Source organism: Sinocyclocheilus rhinocerous, unplaced genomic scaffold (assembly GCF_001515625.1).
Source record: "Sinocyclocheilus rhinocerous isolate Xijiao unplaced genomic scaffold, SAMN03320098_v1.1 scaffold497, whole genome shotgun sequence".
In the NCBI taxonomy this organism is placed as follows: domain Eukaryota; kingdom Metazoa; phylum Chordata; class Actinopteri; order Cypriniformes; family Cyprinidae; genus Sinocyclocheilus; species Sinocyclocheilus rhinocerous.
This window is the reverse complement of record NW_015633189.1, coordinates 131,636-150,386: the sequence shown is the minus strand read 5'-3', so window position 1 is coordinate 150,386 and position 18,751 is coordinate 131,636. Positions and strand designations below refer to the sequence as shown.

Sequence of the window (18,751 nt, the reverse complement as noted above, 5' to 3'; positions counted from 1 at the left end):
CAAAATGGAACCTCAAGGTTGATCTAGGAAAATGTGTGCAAATGTATAGGGCCCCATTACTATATTTTGCCTGGGGCCCCCAATTCACTAAATCCGCCCCTGCTGTTGGAAATGGCAAATGTAAATTATATAATTTAATTTTCATTTTACTTTTGCACCAAACTTTGCACGTATGGGTAATGGAAAATGTTAATTTAATTACAGAAATACAATGCCATTTTGAATATTGCATTGCCATTTTGCATATTGCATTTTAAATTGAATTTCGCTACCTATATGCTTCCATGCTCTTCATGGTCAGAGCATGACAAACACTTCATGTTTTTGAATTCTTTACCCTTTTCTTTAGTCTTTGCAACTTCAGGGATCTTATCTATGCACAATCAGCTTGTAACACTCCAAAGAGAAAGGAAAACTTGAAATCGCATCATATGACCCCTTTAACAAAATAAATATCTTAATAGAAAATTTTATTTCTTAGTTTCTGCCTGTTCTAATGAGTGATGATTGTTTCAAATCATGAAAAGTTTTGTGTTGCCTGACTTTTATGACGCTTATCTTCAGCACAGTTTGCAGTGCAGGCTGCAATATTAATATTATTATATATTTTTCTCTTAGAAATGCACATTTGACAGTAGCTTGAGTTGACAGTAGTAGTAGCTTAAGTTAGGATGCAGGTAAATTTATGTTCATTATCAAAAACAGCAACACCTGTAAAAAAACAACCTCATTTTTATATGTTGAAATTTAATTAATCTGATGTTTGAGTTTTAAATAAAATTATCCACTGGTCTTCCATAGTAGCATACATTTAGATCATTCACAGTTAAAACCACACATATACCACCTCAATACCATGGTAAAAATGTAACTATATGGTTTCTAGGTATCTGAATGAAAAACAGTAGTCTAAATAAATTTAGTATGAATGCACAAATGCTATAGCTTAATCAAAAAAACAAATACTGTAATTATATTCCATTACTCCTTTAATATTTGTCTACGTTAATAATATAATAATAATATTTTATATGAATATTCCACATTTCTGCCACTACTACTGCCAGTTAGTGTTACTACAGTAAATCATGGTAAATGATGGCGATTTGTAGATTGAACTGTATCGTTGCGCACAGTGTTTCTCCTGTTTGTCAGTGCCGTTTCATCTGGTTTTAAAGGGGTCATAAACTGAGAAATCAAATTTCCCTTGATTCTTCTGACATATAACAGGATACTATAAAATCATCCTTTGTAAGTTTCAAAACTTTCTCGTTAGTTTAAAAATGGCTTTTATTGAAACCAAGCTCAGAAAATGACTAGTTTTGGAATGTGCCACTTTATGACGTAATAGTGTGGCTAAACACCGCCTCCGCAGAAGAAGATCAACGCCTGCGTCTACATCACTGCCTCTTTAGCCCCACCCACTGATACATGCTTGTAGTAGTAGGAGAGGAAATACTAGAGAGATGCAAACACAGGATTACTCCATTAAAAAGGAACCATACAGTTGACATTACAAGATTACAAGACACTGTGTAGTGTAAGCTGTGAAAAATAGTCTTTGAATTGCCTTTCTTGTGATCCTAATACCATATCTACATCGGACGCAAGCACTGTTGTGTCATGTCGCGAATCCATTTCTCTTTCAGGTCAGAAGCGGCACCAATGCTTGCATGTCAGAAATAGAGTGGGACATCAGTTTACAGTCGGAGATTTGTTGTGTCAATCCGTGCCACATCCAGTGTAGACAGAATTGTCAAATCAGAATCTCTCTGTTGTCTGGTGTAAACACCAGGTAAAGTTAGCAAAGAGCTCCAGATTGCGTCAGTGAAACACTGTTTGTTTGTTTGCTTTACTTTGCAATGGATTCATTTTTAAACAAGACAGTATGATGAAGGCTTTTCAGAGAGACTGAAAGTAAATGACAATGCAGTCTGAGTTGAGTGGATCCAACAGTAATGTCGCAGACAGAAATATGAGTAAACGTGCTTTTACCACTATTGCATTGTCTGTTCTAGACCGTTTGATATATACTGTGTATTTATAAGTTTTTAACCCAAATGACCCATGTTGTTTTCAGAGTATGTCTCCGCAGCGTCCATCTGCTATTTTAATAAGTGAAACTGTTAGCCAAGCATAGCAGTGGGCATTTACTTGCAAGTCTTGAATGCACCCCGCCTGTAAAAAAATGACCGTTCTGCAGAGAGGCTCAAAAACAGGATTGAAAATAGCCTATTACTTCTAAATTATGTTTTTTTTAATGTAAAATCAAACTAACATTATAAGTGAACCTCAGAGAACATTATAAAATCATTTAAAAAAAAATGCAGTTCATGGCCCCTTTAAAATAGTTTAAATCACTGAGTCATTTGTGTTTGCTGAATTCATGCGCTTCACACTGGATCTCACAGCGCTGTTTAGTGGTCGCGTGACCGAGACTTATCAGCGAGTGAACGCATCTGCTCTAGTGAGCTTGCACTGTGCCGCCGTTTGAACTTTGAGCCGAGTGGATAAATGATTAAATACCCTACCTTAAATATCTGTGAGTGTATACATCTTAATCATTATATAAAAAAAATTTAAAACAATTTATTGCCTTTGGGTAATCACATTACATTTTGAAACCTAACCTTGCATTGTGCTAGAAAAGTCTAATTATCTGATTTTTTTTTTTAAACAGACTAACTGAACTTGACACAGCATCATTAGGGATATGATATAAAAAATATTTCCTATATATGAAATTGAATTGTAAATTCCGCCTTTCTGAAACGCGTTGATTTTTACAAAGCTCATCGTTCTGAAAAGCACGGTGTGCTCTGATTGGCCGGCTATCTAGTGCGTTGTGATTGGCTGAATTCCTCAAGCGTGTGACGGAAATGTTATGCCCCTTACCAGGTTCAGGAAACTTTTCTCCGTAAAATGCGCTGCACACACTCAAATATTTGTGTTGTACTGTTCTGGAACAGTGTTGTAAATAAAACTTAATCACTGATTTCTAGTTGTGTCCTCTTTTGGAAGACCAAACAAAGTAGTTTGGCACACAACGTCTCCACGATATGGCGGCGGCAACAATAGGCTTGTTCAAGATGCATCGGCGCTGTACATCAAAGTCCCGCGAAAGCGATAGCAGAGCAGACGAGTCTTTATGCTTTTGAATTGCTCTCGTGGTACTTTGATGTCATATGCCGATCGGTCTGCACAGCGCCGATGCATCTCGAACAAGCTGAATACTACAGCGAGAATAAAAGTTAAGCCTTCTTTCTTTGCGTATACATTTGGGCGGTGTTATGCAAATCTTCCCACACAGTGACATAGATATGTGGGGGCGTGTTTGAACGAGGTGTTTTAGGAAGGCGTGGCTGAGCGTCCACTTTTATAAAGAATATCTCTTTGGGTTTGAGACTTTCATCTTTGCGACTTACCGGATCTTCTGTATGCACGAACAGCTTTTAACACTCCAAAGACAAAGGGAAACATGAAATCGCATCATATGACCCCTTTAAAAAAAATTCTTATTTTTAAACACATTTTTATTTAACAAAAAATATGCTTTATTAAATGAACTATGGTTTATGAGCTGTTTTCCTTGGGGGGCCTGAAATGGCCCCACAATGTCAAAAGTTGTACAGTGTGTTACAATGTAGGTTAAACCAAAGCACACACACACATGCATTTACATATCTCTGTGTCTGTGTGCCAGATTACCTAAATGATGCCCTTTATTTTGGGGTGTGCGATATTGACAAAAATTATATAACATTTTTGGGGGAATTTTTGTCAATAACTATAGTTAATATTTTGCTGAGTGTGTATTTGTGCTGGTTTAGGCTTGTCATGGATAAGTAAATATGACACTAAAACCGCCAGTAGGTGGCGGCAAGTGTCTGTTTTAATGAATGATTCATTGAATCCTTAAATCAAAGGATTCTTTCAAAATGGCTGATTCAATTAGAATCAAAGCAAGTTGACTGTCTTTATGAATGGATCATTGAATATGGCTCAATGATTGGTTCAAAAACAGATTCATTCAGGAAAGATACACCGCAGTGTTGCTCTGAGATGCACAACAGCTCAGCTCCGGCATTGTTTGGAACTATTTCATTTGCAAAACAGGAAAAAAGACAAAATGTGTCTAAAATGTAACTCAATTAACCACTTGTCTGTTGAACTGCTGTATAAAATTAATTTAACATTTGTGATCACTCACACATGCTGATTCTTGTGTGATATTACTTAACTATATCATATAAAGATAAAAAATAACTCACACAGGGATATTTTTTCTTTAATTATTTGAATTATAGAGTAGGGATGTTCATTTCGGTTATTTTTCCTAACTGACAACCGGCGCTCGTTAACCGATTATTAACCGTTAACCGACAAGATTATTTTAAATTAGAATTGAATTAAATTAGAAAGGATAAGTGTCTGTGACCCGTTAAAAATACTAACATTTGTTTTCCTAGGATTAATTTACATGCGCACAAAGCAGCAAACAACAGAACATGAGGATTCACATGGTCATCATATCACATCACGCACCTGCAGCGCTTCTGCGAGCAGAGAAAAACATAATAAAGCTAGGCTATATATAACGAATAAATAGGCCTATACGAGAAATATATTTTTACTTAAATAATAAATTAAGAAAATGAAAGAAAAACTGTGCAACAAGTAGCCTAGTATGCTGAGTTTTGTGCTGCGCGAAAGGAAACCAAACGGCAGAAAGCGACATCCTATTTTCTTTAGGCTTATTTTACAAAAGCACAAAGATTTGTTTTTATTGTGATTGTACACAAATAAAGGCAAACCTTTTACAATTCCGATTATCTTTGACTAAAAGGAGTAGCTAGTTGCTTCCACTGTTAGAAGGAAAAAATTCAAGTGATTGCGCCGGCGCCGCATGCGCACACACAGTTAAGCATTGCTACCTTGACAATGCAGCCTGCTCATTATCATAATAAACAGTCAGTCAAACATATGGAAAAAAACACACACTGCTCAGTTTAAATAGCCTTTGTAGTAAAATCTGTGCCATTAAGTGTTATCACCGTACCGCCATGATGTTATGCAAAACATTTTGTTTTACATGGATATTGGAACGCGAGTGAAGTATGCTACATAATAAATAATAATTTGGCATTCAAAATCATCATCTGATTTTGTGTCGAATGAGAGACCCAACGTTGGTTTCAGTTTCGTTTTAGCCTAAATTAATTAGTTTTGGTTTGTCGTTTATATTGCTATAGCTTCTTATGTTTAATTCTTGTTTTCTTTTCTAAACTGTTAATTGAAAGGATTTGTTGTGGAGTGAGGGGAACTAAAATAGCCTAGCTATGTTTACAGTGTTTATTATAATGTTTGTAAACATTTCGCGTCGGCATTAGGCCTATTTCTGAATGAAATAATAAAATGCGACTTATGTAATTTTTTATACACATAGCGTATTTTAACCATGCAGCAAACCTTTTTAAATATTTTGATAAATTACTGAAAAAAAAAGACTTTTTAAACCGTTTAACTGATTGTATTAATCGGTCAAAATTTTTACGGTCAGTTAACGGTTAACCGGTTAAAATGAACATCCCTATTATAGAGGCATTCTAACTGCATTCTAATAGGCTTCATCATGCAATGAATGCTTTTGCGCTCTCAATACATGTTTTATTTTTGTTTTAATTTTTAGTTTTTTGTTTATTTGCAAAGTCACTGACATACTTGATAATGACAGCTAATGTGAATTAGAACAGGGTGATCATTTCTGAATGGAACGCATCCCTCGTCTCTCTCAGTATCGTCCCTTGTCCTCACAGTCACACATAGTACAACAGCACAGTAATGTTATGTCAGGGGAAAGTCTTTAAACTCTAATCAAGGAAATATCATACCTTATTATGTTGTCTTGTTTTTAAAGAACGCCAGAAGTTGCGCTTAAAACATTTTGCACAAAAAATGATGAAACCATGCGTGAGCTTGCACGCAGCTCGTTAATACTGAGCTCTGATTGGCCAATTGCCGTTATTTAGTTTATTTAGTTAATTATTATACGTAGAGAATATTAATATTTCAGGGCTGTACGTTAACTTTTTTTTCACATAGCACTGGTGCTACAGAGGTTGAAAGTTTTGTAGCACAGGCCAAAAAGTTGTAGCACAAGTATAAAACGTCGCGCTTTTTGACAGGCTCTCAGTGTGAGCGCGCTTCATGAGTACACGCTCAGAAAAAGCACATGCAGAACAGCACGTGAATTAAATGTTTACCCGGTATTCCTTTAAAGCAAATGGATTTACAGTGGTAAATTTATTCATCGCACAGACCAGTTTTTTCGTAGCACGTGCGACATATATGTCGCACTGTACAGCCCTGTATTTAATTTGCACTATACGTTTTAGGCCTACATAATAGGCCTAAATTAGGGCTTTCGCACCGGAGGAACCTTTCATAGTTCCTAGAACTATTGGCGGAAGTACTCGCTTTTTGAACTATAGGAACGGTTTTAGTTCTAGGAACTCCATTTGGAGGAACTAAATTAGCTCCTACTTCAGAGTAGGGTCTAAAACAGTTCTATAGGAACTACCAGTGATGTAAGTGTACGCTGATTGGCCAAACGCATACAAAACACCGGCTACTCGGCATTTTTTAAAAGCCATGTAAAAATACTTACTCCATGAACATGGAAAACGGCGATAACGGCATTTACCTGTTGTCTGCAGTGTTGTGTTCTTTTCTCAGCCTCGATATGTAACACTGCAAGTTGTCATAGGAGATTTCGTCCCTTAGCCCAACTTTTTGCTCTTTCAGTCACGTAAATTGTGCATTTACATTCCATCTCCGTTATCACAAAACCCAAAACACACAACAAAAACAGCTCCGATCATGGAGTTCTCCATTCACCGGTTGTTGACGTATGTAAATACCGCGCATAAAGACATCGCTGTCGGCTGCTTCGAAGTTCCTGCTGCCGGTGCGAATGCAACCAGGAAAACGGCCCAAGGGAGAAATTGGTTCTCTAGGAACCACCCTGCTGGCTAGTTCCTAGAACTACGCGGTGCGAAAGCCCCTAATGTTAATCTAAAAGGCATGGTAAGGGGGGATGGTGGTTTTACAGAGGGGAGGATTTTTGTCTTTTTTTTTTCCAACAAGGTGGATCCCCCATCCCCCCTTAATTCGAGCCCTGTATATATGTTAATATATCCAAGTCATTGTTTGTGTGAATGAATATATTGGACAATACTCATGAGCATCACACCATTAAAATTAGTCTAACATTTAGTACCTCTTTTTATAGGACATGGAGGTGAACAATACTGCAGTAAATGTCTCCATGAATAATGACCCCAATAACAACAATGCCAGCACCACCGACTCAGCCACAATAGGAAGTTTTGGACTTCCACGGTCCACTCTCATTAACCAGGATGTTAGTCTCCACCAGGCTTCACTTCCCAGCTGCAGCCAGGACTTTCCCCCATTGTTCAACCCCGAGTTGGATTCCATCGGGGTACAGCGGCCTACCTTAGTCAGGCTCTCTTCTAGCAACTCCTCCAACATCAATTCAACGTTTGGAGCTACTAACTTGACCGGTCTCTTTCTCCCACCACCTCTAAACAGTACAACTAATCTAACCACCACTCCGGTGCTGCCAGATCCATTTTCCAGCCTGCTGGAAGAGTCTATGCTGGATGAAATTAGCCTGCTAGACCTTGCAATGGAAGAGGGTTTCAGCCAAGACCAGGCTTCTCAGCTCGAGGATGAGCTCGATTCAGACTCCGGTCTTTCACTGGACTCCAGCCATAGCCCAGCCTCTCCTAGCAACTCGGACACATCCTGCTCGTCAGCCGCATCGTCTTCATCCACCTCGGCTACATTCTCAGAGGAAGGAGCTGTTGGATACAGCACCGATTCAGAGGCGGCCACAGCAGAAGCAGAGGAAGGAGCCGTCGGGGGCTACCAACCGGAGTATAGCAAGCTGTGCCGCATGGGCTACCAAGATCCCTCTCAGTTCCATGGCATACCACAGTTGGAAAGTGTCAATCACAACCACACCTACAATCTACCACTGGCATCATCCTACTCTGAGCGCTCTCAACTGTCCACATCCTGCAGCAAGAAAGGCAGAGACAAGCAAATGCAGCAGACAAAGCTCCAGCCACCACAAGACTGTGTTGACAGGCAGTCTAGCCGTGATGATCGTAGGGCGAGGGCCATGGACATCCCATTCTCCAATGACAAGATCATTAACCTCCCTGTCGAGGAGTTCAATGAGCTTCTGGCCAAGCAACATCTCAACGAGGACCAGCTTTCGCTCATTCGCGACATCCGCCGACGTGGAAAGAACAAAATGGCGGCACAAAACTGCCGTAAACGCAAATTAGACACCATCCTCAAACTCGAGGAGGGCGTGCAAGACCTGCAACGCGAAAAGGCTCAGCTGCTGAAGGAGAAGATGGAATACTGTAAGTGCATCAGACAGACGAAGCAGAAAGTTCAGAGCCTTTCCCAGGAATTGTTCGCACAGCTGCGGGACGAGGAAGGCAGACCCTACTCGGCCAGCGAGTACTTTCTGCAGTATGGGCCCGATGGCGTTCTCCTCATGCCTCTTAACATGACCACAGAACAAAGCAACAAGCCTGACAAGAAGCAGAAGGACAAAAAGAAGTGAGGAACTCGAACTGTTGCCCTTTTATTTTTCGCAAAGGCACTACCATACAAAGTATTTCGAAAGGCAAAGGAAACCTTTTTCTTTGAAACGATTCTAGCGAGGAGAAGAAAATTGCATCATTGATTACTCCTCCTGCATTGGGTTTTCTTTGTTCCTTTTTGGTTCAGAAGTTTTCTCCTGAAAGCGGCATTAAAGCAGACGTGCTGTGTGTAGTACTGATTTCTCATTGATGTACAGAAAGATGCGAGCGAACATGATACTTTCAGATGCCAACTGAAAGAACTGTCAAGAACGCGAGGTCATGAAGGACACCAACAAAATGTTCTTAATTAAAAGAACTGTTCAGGAATGCTCCCAAAAATGTAGTCGATGACAATAATACACCATACTAAGATGACGTTGGCCATGAGGATGCAAAAATTTACATTTTCAGCATTAGCCCATGCTGTGTGTTTGTGCGTACCCTGGGATTTCATTGGTGGGCGAGGAAGATCCAGCTGAGAGCTGGTAAAAAAAAGAGTACTGAACGCTAGAAGTGAAGCCAAAAGAAACCACAGGCATGCCAATACTAACCAAAGGTTGTGTTGTGCGGTTGTGTTGTTCCCATAACGAATCATACAGGTCACTCCGTGGATCCAAATTCACATTTTCACTTAAAAAAGAACAAAATAAGTTTGTTAGTCTTATTGGACAGCAAACTCACCTGAGATTTCTCTGTAGAGTCAATGCCATTTGCCAAGGAACTTGGGACCGCGAAACAAATAACGCTAAAGAGTTGGTTTGAATTTAGCTTTGGCTTGATGAGAAGCATTGGAGGTACAGATGGAGGATGGAAACACACTGCATTATTACTAATAAATCAGCTTCTGTACCCTTTTCAGCACTGTCAATCAACACTGTAGTTTGCCTAAAAGCTTATTTCCTTTACTGCTGGGGAAAGGGTCTCTCAGGCCTTCCTGACAGCTTTTAATGTAACTCTCTTCCATGTGCATAAACTTTAATAAGCCATCAGACATGGACACCTGAGTGGCATCAGTGCAATTTGTTCCTGAATCATGTGATTGAGTCCGGTGTGTCTTGGAATGCAGGATTAATTGAAACGAACAGAGTCATTTGCTTTTAAAGTTCATAATGTTTAGCCTTTGTTGCAGGTCAAAATGCTCTGTTGCAGGTCAAAATGCTCTGTTGCTACTGCAACTTAGTGGCTTTTGTCTGTTGCAGTGGAGGAATGTTAAGAGATGCTTTTGTTACAGTTTTACTGTCATTTGAAAAAGGAATAAAATTCTCACTAAAATATACAAATAGTAGCAGGCATAGGTCATTATTACATTTAAACTACAACTTCTCATTAGCTGGGTCAGTGTCTTAGCTTTGATGTGACGTGAACCTGACTTTTTTTTCTTTTACCCAATACACTACTTTTAGTAAAAGAACCTTCATTTCTAATTGAGTGAAGCCATGAATGGTCTCCTGGCAAATTAAAGCAGTTAAGCTTGTGCCAATAACCAACTGGATCGTGCTTTACTGCAGCCTGAGGATACAGCTGACCTTATACACTGACATATCATTGAATGGGTAGGAAAAAAAACAGTAATACTGGTGTGAATGTCTAATTTACATGTTGTTCATCTTCATCCTCTTCTGTCAGTCTCTGTCGTTTCCATCTACACTGTTCATATATCACCATGAGACACAGTCAGTGTCTGCTTTGGTGTGACATGAATAAATATGCAAGACATGGTAATTTTTTTGTCTCAGAAATGGAAAAGAGACCATCTTTATGTTACTGGTTACAAATACTTAGCGTAGTTGGGGTAGAGATAATGAAAAAAAGATGAGCGATTTATTCACTTAGATGAACCTTGAATCCCTGTTACAATGTCATAACTACTTGCCATTAAGCACTGCTGTTTTTGTTCGTCTTGTTCGGTTTGTAAATATTTTTGTGTTCTGTATGTCTCTTGTCCTAATTGCTTGGTTCAGCCAGGCCTTTTTGCACCTTCTTTGAATTTGCCTGTTCAGAGTATTCCTATATGACTTATGTTGAGCGATTTGCTGGCAATCTGGAATTGTTCTTTTATTAATTATAATAAACATTTGTTTCATTTCCTTGGTTTTCCTTTTTAAAAAAAAAAAAGAAAAAAAAGTGAGAAGATTTGTGATTATGAACAAATCATAGGATTTGGTAATACTGCAAAAACTCCTCATATCTATATAAATATGAATAATTTTGTCTTTGTTGCTGTCGAAACTCAATTTTTGCTTATATCAGCTTCAGTGTGCTGCTCACTTCTCAATGCTTGGTAAAATGGTACTCTTTGTGGGGTATCACTTAATTTGTGATTTGTTTTAAATGAACATTGCAATTTTTACAGCATTAATCTAGGCGAATATAAATGAACATACTATAAGTAAACTATTTTTCAGTTTATTTAAGTTTAATGTTTGAAATATAAACTACCTTTCATAACTTTGGGGTCAGTAAGAATTTTTAATGTTTTTTAAAGATATCTCTTATGCTCACATAACATTTATTTAATTAAAAACAGTAACAATGTGAAATATTACAATTGAAATTAACTTTTTTATTGTAATATATTTTAAAATATAATTTATTTCTGTCATAAGTTCATTGATCCTTTTTCTAACACATGATCCTTTAGAAGTGCTCTGGGAGTGCTCAAAAAACATTTCTTATTATCAGTGTTAAAAATGGTTGTGCTGCGTAATATTTTGTAAGAGAACAGAATGAATACAAAGTTCAACAGCATTTATTTGAAACACAAATACTTTGTAACATTCTAAATGTCTTTACTGTCACTTTTGATCCGTTTAATTCATCCTTGCTCAATAAAAGTATTAATTTCTTAAATACATACATACAATCTTGTTCACCCAATTCAAGTAGTAGTGTAAATGTTTTAAAGGCAGAGTAAGTGATTTCTGGTAGCCAATGTTTATATTTTGGCTACAAGTTTGTTTTGCGATTCGGCCCGAATCAGTTTTCTAAAGTGTTTTTGAAAAATCACTTACTCTGCCTTTAATACAGGCTTTTCAAAACTGGGGTGTGCGCACCCCTGGAGTTTTTTGAGGGAACTGCAGGGGGGTTACGAGTTGTTGAAATGCTAATGATCAAATAATAAAAATGCAAAATTAAATCATTTTTAAAAACAGAATAAACACTAACCTGCACGTAATGTGACCATAAACTGATATCAGGGAGAAATGATCATGCTTAGTTTTGAAAATCTTTAAATTATTAAAATATTAACTTCAAATTTCAGGTGGTACTTCACAAAAATATTTCATGTCAAAGGGGTTCAGCTGGGGGGAAAAAAGGGAATCCCAGTATATGTAGATAATATATTTCACCAAGATTAAAAAGTATTGGCCATTGACCTCATTCAGAGTAAGTATAAGCATAAATAAGTATGACCAATTTTGACAGAAATACAACAAAGATTTTTATTTTTGAAAATGGTATTTCATTGGCAAATGCTCTGATAATGTGCGATAATAATATGGTTAAACAAAACTAGCATACAATCGTTAAAGCTTAGAACATAAAAAAGTACTTTAAATGTCTACAGGTGAACAAATGTTAAAGATCTTCTACTTTGTTGTGTAACAGTAATAAGACAAACGTATCAAAGTAAAAACCAAACTTCAGCTGACTGTACACAGTGATACTGATGTGCTAGGAAATGGCAAACATACTTACAAACACAAATGTCAAGAAAGACAATGGGGCTGACTCACAAATAGCACCAATGGTGAGACCAGACACGTCATGGGCAAACAAACACTGAAGATTAACAGCTGCTGGCATGTCCTTATAAAACCAATCGTATCAAAGCCAGTTCTGAACGTCGAATAAGGCCTATATCTTACACCTCTTTTACCATGGGCCTAGATACAGTCATGCGTTCAATGACCACCTGCATTGACAGATGTATAAAAATGTCATTTTCTTAATAATCTGTTAAGGCAGTAATATTTTAACATTAGTTATATATACATAAAATTAAAGAATTGTGGAATACATCAGGACGTTTTTTGAGACAGCTACAGCATCAAATGAAACGGACCCAGTATGATAGACTAAACACTATAATCTACACAGGGTAGGGGGGGTAAATGTTCAACATTTCTAACATGTAAAGAACACTATTTCACATGTAGGAATATCAGACTGTGATTCTCCTTCAAAACATGATCTGAATGTTTCCGTCAATGGAAAGCATGAAGAGTACATTAAATGTGCAAAGTCACCTGTCAAGCACACTGAAACAGCAGTGTTCTATTTGCTTCATCTATGGAAACGGTGCCCAAACTAAAATACGCTGAAACCTATGTAGATTACAGTTTATACTGTTGCTTTTTACAAATGTTTCTGACAGTTTTCCTTTGCCATCTTAAAAAAAAATGAAGAACAAAACAAGCATACCAATGGCCATGACTGATATTGACGGTCCCTTACATCTTTGTTTTTTTGTGTGTGTCTAGTTTTTGTCATCCTTCTTCTCTTCCTCTTCAGTGGGGTATGAATGCCAGGTGAGACGTTCCTCGTAAAAGGAGATGACCACTTGTGGACACTTTACATTCGCCTCCTTGGCTGGTACTAGATCAGCTTCATCAGAGTTTTTCCTGTAATACAAAAATACAAAAGAAGACATTTACAATTGATCAGCTATTTCTCATCCGAGATGGATTTCTTGAGTAGAGAAAACTGAGGGCAATTGTAACATTTACATTTCCTTCAACTCACAGACAACTCAATATATACCAGCCATCTTTTGGTATATGTGCCAAAATAACAGTTCCATTAAGTCTAATATTATTATAATGTAAACATCATAATATTAAAATTCCATGGAGGTGATTGCAAGGGTATGACTACATTTCAAGCATGTGAAGTTGATTTGGATCTGGCAATGAAGTTTGGCAACAGGATATGATTTCATCTGTTTATAATAAAGACAAAATCATTCAAAAGCAAGTTTGTGTTCTTAGTATTGAGCCAAGAAATCAATCTGTGATGTTTGGTCCAATGTCTTTTTTGCTGTATGAATGTGCAGGTCAGAGTTCACCGAACTTGAACTTTAGTATCCAGAATGAAGATGAAGCTTGCATTTCAACTCTCTCGCGTTCACATGTGTATGAATGTGAGTGAATGGCCACACTTAAATGGGATAGTTCACATTAAAAATGAAAATTCTGTCAATTTACTCAGCATCATGTCATTCCAAACCTGTATGATTTTCTTTTTTCTGCAGGAACACAAAAAAATATAGTCCGAAAATGGTCTCAATGTCTCACAAAACCCCCTTTTGTGTTCCACAGAACATGAAGGTGAGTAAATGATGAAATACCCCTTTAACAGTGAGTGGGGGCAATTGTAATACTTAAAGTAAAAATAAACCATTTTACAGAAATCTAGCAAAAATCTAGCAAGTAGTAATGGCAAGGTCATGAGTTCCATTCCTATGGAATGCATAAACTTGTATACCGCATAAACCATGTATACCTTAAATACACTGACTGTTCGCTTGCTTGTTTCAGATAAAAGCATCTGCCAAAACTTCATCTAAAACTAGACACACTACCGTTCAAAAGGTTGGGGTCGGTAAGAATTTTTTATGTTTCTAAAAGAAGTCTCTTATGCACTCCAAGGCAGCATTTATTTGATCAAAAATACACATAAAAAACAGTGACATTGTGAAATATTATTACATTTTCTGTTTTATAAATATATAAATATTTTCAATTTTATGTTTTCTATTTGAATTTCTATTCTATTTTAACATTTTACATTTTTATCATATAATTTATTCTTTTTAGCATGTAATTTTTTTTCTGTGATGCAAAGCTGAATTTTCAACAGTCATTACTCCAGCGTTCAGTGTCACATGATTTAATATGCTGATTTGGTGCTCAAGAAACATTTCTTATTATTATCAATATTAAAACCGTTGCGCTGCTTAACAGTTTTGTGGAAATTGTGAAACATTTTTAGGACGTTTTGAAGAACTGCATTTATTTAAAAACAGTAATCTTTTGTAACATTATAAATGTCTTTACTGTCATTTAATTAATCCTTGCTGAATAAAAGTATTAATTTATTTCAACAAAAATAAGTAAATGTTACTGACCCCAAACTTTTGAACGATAGGAAAGTAACGTTTCTTACACATTTTAAATATTCACTCTAGTGTTACAAATATCCCCGAAATGTTAACATTTTTCATTCTCGTTAACTTTCAACCAGTTGACAGATATAGTTTCAATTTGAAGGCATCAAAACTTTTAATAGCAAAAGAAAAAAAAACTCTTTTCCTCATGCAGAGCATATGCTAAATAGATGCGCTTTGAAGAAATTTCGAGTGTTACAGGTGCCCCCAGTCTCTCCTAATGCTGCTCAGGAACTGTCGCTCTAATCAATTTGCATACAAACCATTTCATGAGGAACATGAGTTCTCCACTTGAGTCTGTAGCACCAATAATCCTCTCAGGATCCAAACCACGTGCAAAACCTCTGAGTTTCTCAGGCTAAATTAAGAGAGATGGCATGTAAGACACTGTTTAGCCCATTCAATTTTTTGTTGGTTTTCTAATGTTTTAAAGACACTTCCTGACCAGCTTATAGACATGGAATGATGTAGACATCTCAGATCCTCAGATCTTCATGGCTCTTACCTCATCCTTGCGCTTTTTAGTCTCCTTTCCATCTCCGTCTGACTCTGCCCGCCTCTTGCCTCCAGATTCAGCCGTTTTCTGTGACTGAAGGAATTCTGCTATGAGGTCAGGACAGTCTAGGTTTTCCTCTGGTTCCCAGGTGTTGTCCACGCTGAGGGAAAAAATAATGAAATAAACACCAGGATTTTCAACAAAATCAGATTCACAGGAAATCCAATTGCGGCGGCTCACTCAGTAAAGCCTTTCCACTTGAGGAGATACTCCACTCTTCCCTTTACCACGCGCCGATCCAGAACCTTCTCCACAACATACTCTTCTTCTTCCTCCACCACTTCTTCCACTTTCTTTTTGTTTTGTTTCTTCCCTGCTGGTGATTGCTTGGTTTCAGACTGAGAAACTGGAGCTGGATACATGAATGGTGGGTGAAAAATACATAAACATACAAGTTGACCTAAATCATTTACCACAGTTTATGTCAAAATACCACAGTTACTACAGATGCTGTTTCCACAACAAAATAGTGGTAACTTGATACCGGCAACTACTGCCATGAAAAATTTAAAGGGACAGTTCACTCAAAAACAAAACTTCAGCCATGTATACACAAAATGTGATGTTGTGCAGAACGTTAGAGGCTGAAAGATTTACTGCATCATTTCCTTTCATTTAACATACAATAAAAATGATCAAGGCTGTCATTCTCCTTAACAACTCATTTTGTGTTCCACAGAAGAACGTAAGCTATACAGTTTTCAAACAGCATGAGGGTGAATAAGTAATGGGCAGTGCTGGGTAGTAACTTATTATATGTAATCTGGATTACATAATCAGAATTGCAATTAGATTCATTAAGCTTTAAAAATCTTATAATCAGATTACCAATGACTTTTTTATAGATTACATTATCACATTTTATTCACACATTACCTTGGCTTAAAATATTTAAATAGTTCCCCAGGGATTTAAAATTAATATTTCAATAATTTAACAAGACATTTGCATGTTCACAGTTCTCTGATGTTGGTTAATGGTCACACCAACATGCAGGTAACCAAATATAAAAATATTACTATTTTTAATGTTCAAGTGCAGTTTTTATTTTTAAAGCATTTATATTATTTAATTAATTATTATTAGCTCACAAATCCCAGTTTGGGAAACAATGATTTTTAATACACTTTATGTTGTTAATAATAAAGAATTGGAATATATATATTTTTCTTTTTTCAACATGGTACAAAATAATCCTATTATATAATCTATGTGATAAACAAGATAGGTCAAAAGTAGTAAGGCTACATTACCTAAAATCTAATCTAACAGAATACGTTACTAACTACAACGTCCGGTCAGTTGTAACGTGTAACGAATTACAATTTGTAAGTAATCTACCCAGCACTGATAACGAATGTGTACTATCCCTTTAAGCAAAATGATTATAAACGCGTCTTATATACTCAGATGAAATGTCATATCAATTTATTATGCTTTTAGCAAATAATATCTGTAACTATGGTATTTTGACGAATTTGGTTTGTTTCCATTGTAAACTAATAAACAAAAATCCAAACCTTCAGTCACAGCAGCATCGGCTGAAGGCTCTGACGTTTGGCTCATATTTCCAAGGGCTCTTAACAGCTGGAAATATATAGAGAGATCCTTATAAATACGGATAAAACAAATAAAAATATTTTCTATGAGAATACAGCCTATCGATCACAAATATTACGTAAGCACACTACACTCATCATTTCATCTGAACGTGTGTTGGTTTACCTAAGGGATGCAGCTGTACACATCTGCATGCACAATATGACAAACACTGGGACCGTCTGTTATGCATTTGCGACTGCAGGCCAGCGCGCGCGACAAAACCCATTGTGAATAAATACATTGCATGCTTCACTGTTGTGCTCGATGGGATGGATAGGCCACTATTTTACTGTATTTTTTTGTTCCTCCATGTTGTTTTAGAGTGCGCAAGCATGCTATTCGAAGCCTGCTGTGGTCAAAACATTTTGCATCTTTGCCGCAGCACGTTTGATCGCTGCGATTTTACCACAACAAACACTATCATGTGCATGAGCCCGTACAACGGCGGCACGGCGAAACAAACGCACTTACTGGTATCTCACTGAGATAAAGATGAAATAAAGCTGATCTGCATGTATTTAAATCCGAAATGAATAGGTTGCAGTGATTAATTACAGACGTCTACTGCGATGCTGTGATGCTGCTGAATGTGGCTGTTATTCACGCCCACTTCCGTATTAGAAAAGGAGACATATGGTGACTTCCGGTGTAATCTCCAATGTATCTCCATAGTTGCTTTAACCATAAAAGTGGATTTGCTTTATTAGATCTTTTGGAGGATGGAATTATGGCTGGTATTGAACAATACTAGCCGTACAGCCTAATATCTACTACTTTCTCCATTGAAATCCTCCTCTCCTCTTATTCCTTTCTCTCCCATGTTGCTTCAACGAAGCAGATGTATGATGCATCTAGCTGAGATGCAGCATCTGTGCAGCGTTTGCTGATATTCTAGCTTCCTTTCATGCATTTCAGAAGGGAATGTGTGAAAATGTGGGCTTCACTCTTAAAACTATGGAGCTATATAATAGCTGCTTTTTTTGAACATTTTAGCAATTTAAAAATATTAAAAACGGATTTTTTACGCGGCACCCCGGTTGGGAGACACTGCCGCGAGTGGGGCTTGAGGAAGTGACGTCGCCTGCGTCTGCGCAGTGTGACCTGATGCAGCCCCTGAAGCGAGACAGAGGAAACAGAAATACTGCAAAATAATAATAATAACGCGACTAAACGAGACGAAATAACGTTATAACATTTCGTTTCGTCTCGTTTTGGTCAACGAAAATGAAGAGACATTTTAGCATAGTTTTTATTTTGTAAACCACATTTAGTCGTTATACATTTAATTATAGTCATCGTCACAGGACCAGCATTTTCTTCTCGTCTCGTCTCGTCTCGTTTTCGTCACGTAATAAAGGTTCGTTGACGACGATATTTGGTCATAATTTTCGTTGACGAAAGCAACACTAGCTGAAATCTCTTAGCTTGTGTGTTCGTGGTAGCTGTATTTTGTGCGAACGATATAAATCATAATGTGATTTTGTAGAAATTGTAATCAGGTGCTAAAATAAGAGGAGAGAGAGCAAGAGCAAATCCTGGCAGTGGCAGGTAGCAGCGCCACTTCCGGTGGCATCCCCAGCTGCCACTAGTCGTTTCTGGCAGCTGCCACAGTTCGTGGCAGCTGCCATGGTCTTTCTCGCCGTTTCTGCTGTTTGCTCGATAAAACTACACTGTACTCAGTGGCGTGCGGTGGTGTTTTTTTTAAATGATGATGCAAAGTTCCCACAATTTTATTAT

General features: G+C 37.3%; 3 protein-coding genes across 3 annotated transcripts in view; 2 read left to right on the top strand and 1 right to left on the bottom strand.

Annotated features, from left to right (window-relative positions):
- Positions 1–10,774, top strand: part of nfe2l1b (nfe2 like bZIP transcription factor 1b) — an 18,547-nt gene extending 7,773 nt beyond the window's left edge. Inside the window, exon 5 of the mRNA XM_016557164.1 lies at positions 7,292–10,774. Within this exon, the coding sequence (XP_016412650.1) occupies positions 7,292–8,665 (1,374 nt within the window). The 3' untranslated portion in view covers positions 8,666–10,774. The remainder of the gene's footprint in view (positions 1–7,291) is intronic.
- A 1,179-nt stretch (positions 10,775–11,953) lies between these two features.
- cbx1b (chromobox homolog 1b (HP1 beta homolog Drosophila)) lies at positions 11,954–17,477 on the bottom strand. Its single transcript, XM_016557167.1, has 5 exons — positions 16,933–17,477; positions 15,593–15,764; positions 15,362–15,512; positions 15,120–15,214; positions 11,954–13,312 (listed from the first exon to the last, which is right to left on the bottom strand). Exons 1-5 carry the CDS (start codon positions 16,976–16,978, stop codon positions 13,168–13,170), a joined length of 609 nt encoding a protein of 202 aa, XP_016412653.1. The 5' UTR covers positions 16,979–17,477; the 3' UTR covers positions 11,954–13,167.
- The window catches only part of phkg2 (phosphorylase kinase, gamma 2 (testis)), a 12,031-nt gene continuing 8,996 nt past the window's right edge, over positions 15,717–18,751 (top strand). Inside the window, exon 1 of the mRNA XM_016557165.1 lies at positions 15,717–15,779. Within this exon, the coding sequence (XP_016412651.1) occupies positions 15,777–15,779 (3 nt within the window). The 5' untranslated portion in view covers positions 15,717–15,776. The remainder of the gene's footprint in view (positions 15,780–18,751) is intronic.

Bases quoted from the DNA above. Each gene is read 5' to 3' on its own strand.
- cbx1b (XM_016557167.1), bottom strand. From the start codon at position 16,978: ATGAGCCAAACGTCAGAGCCTTCAGCCGATGCTGCTGTGACTGAAG. The intron at 15,215-15,361 runs GTAAGAGCCATG...CTCTTAATTTAG, and splicing joins CTAAAAAGCGCAAGGATGAG to CCTGAGAAACTCAGAGGTTT. The intron at 13,313-15,119 runs GTTTGTATGCAA...TTTGTATTACAG, and splicing joins CTCATGTTCCTCATGAAATG to GAAAAACTCTGATGAAGCTG.